General features: G+C 37.4%; 1 protein-coding gene across 3 annotated transcripts in view; it reads right to left on the reverse strand.

The window, feature by feature from the left end:
- The window catches only part of ADAMTSL1 (ADAMTS like 1), a 1,178,053-nt gene that overhangs the window by 12,676 nt on the left and 1,152,330 nt on the right, over nt 1-13,047 (reverse strand). For all 3 annotated transcript variants that reach the window (XM_077475229.1, XM_077475230.1, XM_077475231.1), the window contains one exon: nt 4,578-4,785. In XM_077475229.1, the coding sequence (XP_077331355.1) occupies nt 4,578-4,785 (208 nt within the window). The remainder of the gene's footprint in view (nt 1-4,577; nt 4,786-13,047) is intronic.

Below are 13,047 nucleotides of genomic sequence, written 5' to 3' on the forward strand. Positions count from 1 at the left end.
GTAGTCCTGTGCTAGTTTAAGGTTTTTCCTTGCTTCAAAACAAAAAATACCAAATTTGTCACTTGATAGTGTAAAGTATTATAGGAAATCATCAAAAAACGTAGTGCCATCTAGTGGTCAAATGCTATATTTTCTATGTTTAAATCAATTATAAACACATATCCAGCACAGGAAATACATGAGCTTAATACAATTTGTTCCTTTTTCCTATTTTCACAGAATGAATGTATATGCACTTTCACTAGGTGAATTGCTTTGCTTTTCTTATTTATATATATATATATATATATATATATATATACATATATATAAATACACCCCTAAATATTTTCTTCATTTCATAAGTTCCTTCCCATATACCAAGAATATTAGACCTACAAACACAAAGTAAACTTAAAATATACTGCCTGAATTATCCTGCCGTAATAAAGGGTTCATTTTAATATAACCATTTTTTTCTCTTTCCTTTATTGAGAGGAACAGCCTTTGGATTAAAGATCAATCAAAACCAGTAGGATGCTAGTTGCACAAAAGCAAAACAAGCAATTAGAAAGACAGTCTTTTTTAGGTGGCTTAAAGCGGAACTAAAAACACAAATACTTACCTTAGTTCAATCTTCACCTGTTTTTATTGGCCGGCGTGGGGGTGACATCACTCCTGCAAAAGCACAGGAGTGCAGTCATCCTGGCACACTGGGCAAGTCAATGTACATTCTGTAGAGGATTGCGAACAGACAGGTAAGGGTACTTTATTGCAATAAAAAGCCTATCTATTCACTTTTTTTTAACATTTAATTATGCTTTAACTCTCAACTGTCAGAGGATGTCATTTTTTCACCTAGCATTGAGGACCTGTTTTTTTGCTACAGCTTCTGGATCTTTTATTTTCTAAGACTATTTCCACTACCAAATAGCTGTCTAGCAGACAGCTGCTACAATTTTGATATTCCTAGTGTCTCCATTCAGTGTTTCTTGATTTTGCATTTATTTTCTTTAGATTTTTTCCCTTCCTGCAGAATTATTTATTTTCAGAGTCAGCAGGTTTAACTATCTGTGTTGGCTATGGCTCAGATCATTGAAGGATAGCAAGAAGCAGAAACCATCCCCTTTATTCTTCTTTTTTTATTGCAGAGCTATGACCTACTGTCTATTTCATTTGTCCTGCACAAGCTGCAACTGACCGTTGCTTAACCTCTTCAGCAGCATCAGTGCAGCCTTACTAAGACCAACAACGTATATTGCAATAGAGAGGGCATTTTCTTTACAGTACCACTTTCTCACAAAGGCTGCCTTGGTAAGTTCTCCACGTTTGCCAGGAGGTCTGTTAATTGATGGATCTGCTCCTCCTTCAGAAGGTTCCTCTTTGTGCACAAATAGTCACATTAAAAAGAATCCAAAGGGATTCTCTTTTTGTCACCTGTCTGGTGGTCTGGGGCACATCTGTCATTGCTTCCTCTTGTGCTACTGTCTCTGGGACTTCTGGCCCTTCTCCCTCCTTTAACCCAGAGTCCCATACTTGAGTTATGAACAACTGTTTTACAAAAAAAGTTTAAACTATTTCCTGCCCTGACTGCAGAATATCAAAGATCTTCCAGTCTCCTCAGATTTGAAGCTCAAGATGATGCCGAGTCTTGAAATACCTAGGCAAAGAAATATTCCTAGAAATGTCTGTCAGGTAAACAAAAGATAGATGCTAAAATATTTCCATACCATTCCTTTTTTTGACGACTATATTTAGAAGGAATGGCAACATCCTAATAAGGTCTTTGTATTACCTAAATTATTTTCAGTCTGCTTTCCTTTTGCAGAAGACTTTACTAATAAACAGGCTACCCCACCTATCATGGACCCATGTCTAAATAACAAATAATAATTAAAAAAAGAATTAAAAATAATAACACAATAATAATACACATAATAACAGTAATCCCAGTGGAGGGATCTCCTTCTTTTAAAGATCCAACAGATCATAAGATGGAGTTGGTTTTCTGTCTTTTGTATACTGTCATTGGAATATTGATGCAACTGGTCATAACATTTGCTCTCATGTCGCAGATGATATGTTTGAGACAGGACCAAATCAAACGGTCCTGGCTCTAAAGTTTCTGTGTGACTAGCGTTTTAGCATCTGGCATGACAGTGCCATCAGTGGTTCTGCACAGGATATTTTGGCTCAAATGTTGATCTGCATATCAAATATCTTGGAAAGTCTTAACTGACTAACCTTTAATTGGCATTTTGGTGCAACACTGGGTGATATAGTTAAAAACCTTACTGGTGGTAAGAGCACTTTTTTTACCCAACTCCACTTATTCTTACCAACTCCACTTATTCTTACCCACACTCCACTAAGTCTTATTAGAACAAACGTAAACATGAAGCCTCTTTCACAGCTCACGGATGTTCCTTTTGTTCCCAGGATAACTTGGACAAAGGTTCTTCTACTTACACTGGATCCAAACAACCTTGACAAAGTCCTTCAAGGTCCCAGATTAACTGCTCTAAGCAAGGTGGGGGAATGTTGAGATTTTTAGCAGGCTACTGGAGCAGTCAAATTTTGCACACAGGGTTTAATAGGTTGTTTTCTTCTGGTTACAAGATATAATTCCATGCTATTTCTCTGACCAATATCTCTGCGTCAAATTTTTGTTTGAATCTCTAGAAGATGGTAGACTTACAGTACGACTGTGAAAAGGTCTGATTGCTCCTTAGTCCAAAGGGTGTGTCTCTCAATGTTTCTCAATAAACACATTTTACAGTGAGTACAACAAAACTCTATTTTTCTTGAAGACCAAATAACTAACACGCGTAGAAGACATAAATGTCAAGCAGCCCTTATAACATGTCACCACAGTCAGAACATGCATATATTATAGTATTCAGTGAACATTCTAGTGAATACTGTTTTCAAGGTATTTTAGGATTAATAATAATTGCAGTCAGTAATAAATGACCGAATAGTCATAATCATCAAAACAAGGTAAGTTTTACAAAAGCCAGAGGAGCTTTTTTAGACATTAGCATCTTTGTTTTATTTTCACGTTAGCCAAAGCTGTACATACTTTGGACTGTGCTTGTTATATTCATGGTGTTTTCAGTAATGAGCAAAGCTTCAGCTAATACCTACATTTTACAGGTGAGTACAAGTACCCTTTTTACACAAAATCTCTAAGAAGACTCTGCACCCGTGAGTGCAATCCTTTATTTAAAGTAATACTGGGCCCTTTTTTCTGCTGTCCTTAGCATCCAACAGATTCTTATCTTCATTCTTTAATTTAAAGGGCATTGACCTCTATGGCAACACAGCAGTATACGTACACAAAAAAAAATAGCAGACAAATTGGAACATAGCCACTGCTTTTAATAGCTTTGTGTGGTAAAACTATTCACTGCTCCTTTTTTCTTTTGAGCTGAATAACTACTAGGGTCACATGTACACAAACATTTATTGGTTGTTTACACACAAAGATTTCATGGTGACAAATGGCCAGTCTGGAATTCTGTGTAAGGAAACACATGCAAAACACGTGTAGAAGCATCACTGACCCATGGTTCACATAACACCTTGTGATAACACATAGGAAATACTTAACAACAAACAAAACATGTCTCAGACCTGGAGAATATATTTCGCATTTTATAAGAGATACCTGTTTTACACACATTTATTTATGCTTTCAATTAAAAATACATTTTATGTCGGGTGAAACGTTTCCCTTTCCACAACCACTGACAATGGCACAGCTTCATGGCATGATGCCTTGAGCTGGCTTTCCTAACTGCTTTGGCCTGGCTGAATAATGCATCTAGTGCTAAGCTATAGCATGGAAAATAAAATTTGTGTGCTTCAGTATAATTCCAGTATAATTCTACAGCTGAATACTGTACATTAAACTTTTACAAGTTGTACCCCTTCTGCTAAGTTCCAAGCAGTATTGATACATTGGACCTTAGAAGAACGGGGTACTCCCCAAAAGTTTGTCCTAAAAAAGTAACTATTAGTGCAAATGAAAAAAGTATCACAGATAGTACTCAACTTAAGAAAGGACTTGCCAAAAACTGTCCTTGTGTTTTTATTTTCTACAATTTTTTTGGTGATTCACATGGAGAAGAGGGGGGTATCTGAGGGTCACCATTTTAAAGGGGCTTCCGATAAATTGAGGGCACGGTGACTGGTATGGTTGAGGAGGGAGGAGTGCGCATTCCTCTCCCTCCTTTGCTCTCCTGCCAGACTACATGCTCAGGTAAAGGTCAGGTATTTTGGGGGGACTCCATGCCATTTTTTATGCTGTGGGCTCCCCACTTAAAATCCATACCAGATCTATAGGGTATGAATTTTGCAGGGCACCTCAAACCATTTTTTTAAAATTCATAACAAACCTGAAGGGTCTGATATAAACTGAATCAAGTTTGTCTATACATAAACGTGACTGAACAAATGATGGCAGAGTGAAAGAGGCCTTATTCTCCTACTAGTAAAAATAACTAATGCCAGAATCAGTTTGGCACTTTTCCCCAAAGTCAGTTATTGTGGTTTAGAGTTAGGTCAACATCAATGGTCTCCTGAAAAGTCCTCACCTGCCCCCATGAAGATGTGGTCCACTCTACACACAGCTGTCTACTGCAGCTTTGACTATCAACAGGACGTTTTGCAGACAAGGTGCACATATCATTTGACACTGGTACAGAGATCCCAGTTCCTGTCAGCTTTTGGCAAGTCACCCTGCGAGTCTGTACTCCTCCTCCACAGCTCTGTGAGCATGCTGACCAGGAGGTTACCATCCACCTAAAGGAAAGAAGCAAAAACAAGGTTCAGAGGAACTCCTAGTATAATTAAGCTAAAACCAGGTGACACTTTTCCGATCTTACTGTAAGATATGGCTCATCCCAAGTTTTGTGTCAGAATGTCTAAATACTCTAGGGTAATAATTCCCAATTTATTACCGGCAGTTGTATATGGTTTCAGCCCCAGCTGTGACTTCTGAAAGATTTCCAGCAGGTGTGCAGCTGGAAGAATAGATATGTCAGTTCAAATCACAAGATACTCTGCCTGGTGTTTCCTATGGCAGATAAGCAATTATAGTGACCACCTAACAACCCTGATGAACCCCATTGTGGGATATAATATTAAAAGAAGGGTTTAAACAGACAGCAAATGCAATATTTGATTTAGAATCCAGCAGCTAAGTTTATTTAAATCCATGCAGCTGTGTATATATTAAAGCAAATGTTTGCTAATTTTGTGCAGTGCATTGTGCAAAAAAACAAAAGTTCTACGAGATTAAATATAGGGTTATGCAAAGAGCAGTATAAGGAGCAGTAGCATAGCAGCCAATGAAAAGTAACCATTCACTTATCTGACTTGACATCATTACAATTTTATGCAATGGGTTGCTGGAAATAACCCATGCTCTTTGCACTACCAATAATGCTCATGGCAGTATTTTGGCAATTGTAAGGCCTGGTGTACAACTGCACATTATGGGTTTATTGCTCATACAAAATTCACATTGGTACAGCCATTTTGATTAGTTACTGGCAGTTTCAAGGCACAAAACATTGTAAAGAGACTCAAAGTCAATGCACCTTTTATGCATCTTTCTAGCAAAGAGACAGAAATTTAAATAGAAAGGGTGATGATTTCGGAATAGCAAAACATATATAAAAAGCAACTGCAGTGCCTCGTAATGAAAACATGACAGCTTTGCCTTAAAAATATGTACTTAATATAAACATACTGCATATCTAGCTATCTATTATATATATATATATATATATATATATATATATATATATATATATATATATATATGTATATATATATATATATATATATATATATATATATATATATATATATATATGTATATGTATGTATGTATGTATGTATATATATATATATATATATATATATATATATATATATATATATATATATATATATATATATATATATATATATATATATATATATATTACAAATTCCAAACATTCAGTTATTTATAATTTCCTTTACATTACAAGCTGACTGGCAAAAACAGCAATAGAAGGGTCAGGACAAGCTATAACACTGCCAGAGGTGCTTAAGGCAGACCCTGCAAGGTCTGTTTATAATGTCTGGCGCTATCTTTCCAGGGAGATTGTATTTCTTTACAGTAGCATCTTCTTGTGAGATTTTGAAATGTGATGTTTTCCCCAGGATCCTGCCAGAAGTAGTCCAATGACACTCTTGCCTGGTGCCATGGACTAAAGGCAGGGGTAAGGTAAGTACATAATCTACCTTTTTTCCTTACAGGTACAGTTTCAGACATACTATTGGCAGCATTTTTTTTTACAGGGGTAGGGGGCCTGGACAAATAAGCGAACCATGTATTGTACTGGAAGGTCCACTTTAAGGAGTTGAAATAACAGTCTTATTTTGTTTTTAATAATATTGAGTTTTCCTAACAGGTTTTACAGTTATTCCTTTCCAAATGGAGGTAATATAAAAATGTTGTAGCACAACCAAGCCAGCCATGTATGGAATAGGCCTAATGAGGACAAAAGCTAACATAGCACTGTATGAGAATAATGTGTTTTAAAAAAGAAAAGTTAGGCAGGAGAGTGAGAAGGAGGGATCAGAAAAGTAGAGAGCAGGAAGAAAGCAGAAAAGTGGACAGAAGGGGACAAAGTAGGAAGGGTAAGAGTGAAGGGGTATTGGAAGGGGAGCTCACTGGAGTTCGGTCAAGGCCACCAAGGTCCAAGGCCAAGTTTTTTCAATAAAATGTAAAACACATGCACACGCAGGCCACCCAGCTCAAGTTTTTTTTAATAACTAACATGCATATAAATACATGCATCAAAGGTAACTATTCAAAACACATTTGTCATTGTTATAGATTGTTTTAATCCCTGTCACTATTTTATTAAAAAAAATTGTCTGAAATACAAAAATTTAAAACCATAAATATTAAAAAAAAAATTAAGAATATAATATTTAGTGATACTAGCCCTTTAAGCAAAAAAGTACTGTCCTATAAACACTGAGCATCATTCCATAATTTTACAGGCAGCACCCTATAGTCACACAGCTGCAGCAGCTTCAGTTGAAAAGTGCATAGAGGAGGAATGCACATTTTCACAGATCTGCAAATCCAACTTGGAACTGGAGCGAAGCTGTAAAGTATAATACTCACTGAAGAGTTTTGCCCTGTCTAATCCCCAGAGGTTACTTTTTTTTCTTTCATATAATTAGCCACAATGCTTCCACCATAGAGTTCATGTATTTCCAGCCAAGACCAATGTTCAGGTTGAAATGAAAACAGGATGTAAAATGATTTTTGAGACCATGTAATTTTCCCATACATTTTCCTTCAATGCTGGCAAAGTAACTTTTCCTTGGAGGGGTATCATCACACGTAGTGTTATGGTTGAACTAAAGTTTAGTAATAACTAGGTGAACAGCACAAGATCAGTCAGCTAAGGGATTTTTGTGAACTCTATTTTTACTTCTTTAACTCTTTCTGAGAATTCACTTGTGGATACATACATATCTGTTTATAATGTTTGTTGTACACAGGCAGTTATTTAGCCTTGACATATGTATTTATTGGTTATTAATTTGTATATTTCACAGATGAGCGTATAGATTTTTTCTCAGAGTTGCTAAAATAAATGTTTAGTAGTTCATAGAATATAACAAAAGCTACAAAGCACAATAAGCTTAAAGTCAGTTTTGGATAAGAACTGAAAAGACGCCACCAATTTTATTCGCTGGTCAAAACTGGTTATGCTATAATTTTTGTTATTGTAAAAATGGCATGCAAACAGTGATGGGTTATTTGCCCATATTTGATTAGCAAAGGGTTCCCCGAATCTTGTTGGAAACCCAAACTTAGAGGTGAATACCATTTTCTATAGAGGTGGCAATTTTCTTGTTAAATTCTGGCCATTTTTAGGGCTAATAGGCAAACTATGGTCAAAAAAGGCATGTAAAGCTGTACTTAGTGTTACAGAACAGTGCAATTTTCATGGGCATTAACAGCATACACTAACAGCACATATTTGGCTGTGCAAAATTTTAATAAGCAAGACTAGGCCCTCATCCCTATTTTTGAATTCCACCCTTCCTTAAGCTGACCATACATGGATCAAAATTTGGCCAGTTCAGCATGGACCAGTCAAATTTTGATCCATGTATGACCACTGTGGTTGTACAGAAGTCAATCTACTGGTCACTGTATACAATCACCCATCTAATAGCACAGGGTATAACCTGCAGTGCTGTTCTGTGTATTCTGACAGCGGGGAAGTCTCTCCATTGTTAGAATACAATAGCTCAGTGAGGAGGATCCACCCTAAATGTGTGAATGGGGTAACTGGGTCAGTTTTTTCATTCAACTTGCTGTTCGAAAGAAAGAAACTGACTCATCTATGAGTTGCTTTAGTCCTGCACACTGATACGGAGCAGATCCTTTGGTGCAGGTGATCACTCCTGTCTGACTCTCTCCTTTCACATACCCCTGGGCAACAAATCCCTTGACTGATGACCATCTACAAACTGAAATACTCATTCACCACATGGGCTGCAGAGTACCTGTGTCCTACTCAATCCATGTTAGATCATGTAGGACAATCAGGAAACCAATAGTTATTTACTATTCACCTGTGTCAAGCACAAGTACATTAATATACTACAAGGAATCCTTGGTTTACCACAATAATTAGAAAAACAGCCAAAAAGAAAAAGCAAAATACTACAATAAAGTATATCTAGGTATAGTAGGGAAGGCTCAGAGTATGCAAAGGTTGTGATTTTTTTTTTTATATTACAAACATGTGATAATTATCTGCTCTGTGTTTTGCACAGAGCAGTCCCAATCCTCTACTTTTTGGGTGCCCCACTGGCAGTCTTGCCCCCCCCCCTCACTAAGTGCCTCCAAAAAAATCCTTCTGCTATGGGGGAGGCTCGCTCCCTAGCTTCACTATTGTGGGGGACATTGTCCATTCACGCACAGAGCGGGGCTCGACCCCACCCATGCTCCCTCCTCATTGGCTCACTGGCTGTGATTGACAGCAGCAAGAGCCAATGGCTCCTGCTGCTGTGTGAGCCAATGAGGAGAGAGAGACCCTATGCAAACTGTTGGATTGAGATGGGGCTCAGGTAAGTATAGGGGGGGTCTGCACCCAGAAGTTCTTTTTACGTAAATGCATAGAAAGCATTAAGGTAAAAAGACCTTCTGCTTTAAAACCACTTGACCCATGTTGTTCTTTCTGCCTGTGTGTGTTTGGGCCTTCACTTTCTGTCATAGACACAAGAACAGGTTAACAAATGTACTGGTCAAAGATCTCAGAAAAATCTAAATATGATGTAAAAAGCAAGAATGCAGGAAGTCACACAGCAATGATGTCAGATTACATCCAACTTTGTTAAAGCCGGACAAAGCATACTGCAGCCCCGCCTAGGACCATTCCAACTCTAACATTTCGACTCAATACCGGCTTGATCACATCTCTGTAATCAAACATTATATTTCCATAACCCAAATATGTATGCAATAAAATTATAAAAAGAAAATTTGGAAAGCTGCGCCAATGGTCCTATTCCATATTAACAAACAACAAGAAATATAAATAAGGAATTAATAGCACACACAGAAAGTGAATATGTGTTGCCCAAAAAAAATATTTTCCATTGACGTTACACAAATACAACCACAAGAAATTATGAAAGGTGTAAAAATAACATGTAACAGCTTGCAGAAAGCTGGGATTGAAAGATAAAGTCCAATATATCCGTGCTTATCAAATCACCGCGGTGAGTCCAAACAAAACTGCAAACGAGTGCCTGTCACCAGAATTTGAATGTGCTTACCAGATGCAGGTTAAATAATAGCCTTAATGATATTTAGCCGAGACAGATTATAATCTCATCACGATTCCACTATCACCGTTATATTGCAGCATCACAGCACTGAAAAACTTTGACTGTCAGCAATCGGGTGTATCTTCAGCGTCAACCCCAGAAAGAAAAAGATACCTCCATAGCGTAAAACCATTCCCATAATTTATTAAAGATTTAAATATCGCACTTACATACGGAATTCTTAAAACAGCATCAAATCATATCATAATCATAATTTCTTGTGGTTGTATTTGTGTAACGTCAATGCAAAATATTTTTTTTGGGCAACACATATTCACTTTCTGTGTGTGCTATTAATTCCTTATTTATATTTCTTGTTGTTTGTTAATATGTAATAGGACCATTGGCGCAGCTTTCCAAATTTTCTTATATTCATTCTAGTGTGTGTATCCCACTTAGAGCTGCAGCCTTTATATATTTTTTTATCCTTATGTTTTAATATTTTGTATGTTCTTTTTTAATAGCTATACTTTTTTCCTGAGCGCAGTTTATTTTTATTTGTAATAAAATTATAATACAGCTTCATTTTAAAACTCTATAAATGTTGCCTGCCCTAATTGTGATGACCATCATTGCCAGTCAACCACTAGCAGTTATTCAGTTAAGGAAAAAAAAAACATTCTGTTCTCTCAAAAGCTTTTTTGAGAATACATTTCCTTTCAGAGCTTCTCATTTCCCATGCCTTGGCTTAATTCAGCTACCAAATACATTTAGAATGAGATAGAAAAATAAATAAGTGTGCAGTGAATATCAATAATGTAGATGTTGTGGGGTTTAGATGTCCATCTGATCACAGCAGGCGATGAAAATGTGAATAAGTAAGTTCCCGCACATCTTGGACTTGGCTACAGTTTCTATCATACAAGCTGTGAGTGTTATCCAGGTCCTCGAGAAGCATGGTTTTTTTTTTTTTTATATTTCTTTGGGTCAAACCAGGACATGATTACACTGACTCTTTCACCCCTGGTTATCATAAATCCCTTTTCAATAAACTGTTATTAAACACTCAAATTTGATGTTAAGAGACATCAATTAATTAATGTCACCCTCTGTTTTCGATGCATGGGACACCACGTATCGCAAAGGAGCATTTATGAACAACAGGAGTCATTTATCATTATGTCATATGCATTTTTCTGACATCCCTCATCGCATACACTGCAGGGTCACTGGCAGGAGAACCGACCTCCTGGCTTTTAATATACATTTGTGGTTTACACCCATTATTTGGAGGCCCATAGTGAGCTGGAAACAACATCTGTAGCTTGTTGTATGAAAACATTCCAGCTCTCACAAAAAAAAGAAAGTGTTCTTGTACCTCAGAAACAGGATAAAGACATATACATTATTTATGTTAGAATGTTCCTGTCAGCACATTAGATGCCTGATATGGATGACAATGGCCAGCATATTTTATGTTTTATGTTAATTATATACTGTATATAGGGATAGGCCTCTTATAGAAAAGTAATACAAGATTAACTGAAATAAAAACACAAATTCAGATAATATTTTCAGAGCACTTGATATGTTAAGAAATCAAATGAGTCATTAAAGTACCAAGACAAGCTTACATAACCTTTGGCAAAGCATGCTGGGAAATGAAGTTCAACAACAGTTCAATGGTCACTTAATCCCTAGCTATAACAACAGTCAACTGCCTTTTTGACAGAAGAACCAACATTTTATCTTAACAGATGTTCTGTGCAATCCTTGGGTTAAGAATGTATAAAAAGAGTAGTGTGGTAATGATAGCTCACAAGATGTCCCAAACACTTCCATTATTGTATGAAAGGTGGTTAAGGCAAACCATTCAATGTTGTTCTAATATATCATTCTGGCAGGAGGGCATTGCCTTAGACCTATCTAGACAAGAGACTCATAAATTTTATTTTGATGCTTTATATGCTTCAAGCTGAGCGGTTGGCCTCATGCATTATGAATACAGGAGGTCGGCCGCTCAGCACAGGCACCATTCAGTGAATACTTTGCCTTTTCTGAATCAATGCAAAGCTTTCTCTGATTAGATGAGTTCGAGAGGCAGGGTAATGACATCACACTCTCCATCCCATCCAATCAGAGAATCTCTGAATGGTGCCTGTGCAGAGCAGCCAACCTTTTGTATTCACAATGCATTAGGCCAGCCGCTCAGCACGGGATCCAATAGCAAACAGAGATCACTGAAGTAGTGGTAATTTCCAGCTTCATGAGGCATCGGCCAGGTATGTCATGTACATACTTAAAATGCTCAAAACTGGACCAATGTAACTATAGAAAATAATACCATGCCTGGAAATCATCTTTAGTTGCCCAGCATTCAAAAATATAGTATTCTACTAACTAGTGGTTATTCAGTATACAAACTCATGTGCCTCTTTTTACACACTGCTCCACCGTTACATGCAAGACCATGCTGTCCAGCAAAAGTAACAGATACAGGGAATGGAACAAGCCGTGAAACACCGACAAGGGTGTTTATAATGGACAACTTTCATTTATATAGTTTAAAGTGATTGTAAAGGCACAAGGTTTTTTTTCTCAATGCATTCTATGCATTAAGATAAAAAGTATTTTGTGTGCAGCAGCCCCCTGAGCCTCCTTAACACTTACCTGAGTCGCATCTCAATCCAGCGATGTTGTAGGAGTGTCTCAGCTGCCCGGGACTCCCCTCCTCATTGGCTGAGACTGCATTGGCTCCCGCTGCTGCCAGTCAAAGTAAGTCAGCCAATGAGGAGATAAAGGAGTGGAGCCAGGCCATGGTTTCGTGTCTGAATGGACACAGGGAGCTGTGGCTCAGCTTGGGTGCCCTGATAGCAAGATGCTTGCTATGGGGGCACTCAACAGGAGGGAGGGGCCAGGAGCACCAAAGCAAATAAATAAATAAAAACCCTTGCTGTAACTGCCTAAAGTGCATGTCTGTGCAAAAGAGAAACATATGCAGTACACATCTACAATGATACCCATTGTTCCTTGATTTATCTTTTAAAAATACTACAAATAAAGAAAAACACCTGTTAATCCTGCCAGAAATCCAGTGAGTTTCAAATTTTCTGTGGACTCTGCTGCGCTGCAGTGTTTTCATTCCTGGCCAAGTCTCCAATTGGACTACAGAATACTCTCCATATTATGGTGATATGGGGAAGT

Source organism: Lithobates pipiens, unplaced genomic scaffold (assembly GCF_037356315.1).
Source record: "Lithobates pipiens isolate NorthernLeopardFrog02 unplaced genomic scaffold, aLitPip1_a1.2 Scaffold_13, whole genome shotgun sequence".
Lineage (NCBI taxonomy): Eukaryota > Metazoa > Chordata > Amphibia > Anura > Ranidae > Lithobates > Lithobates pipiens.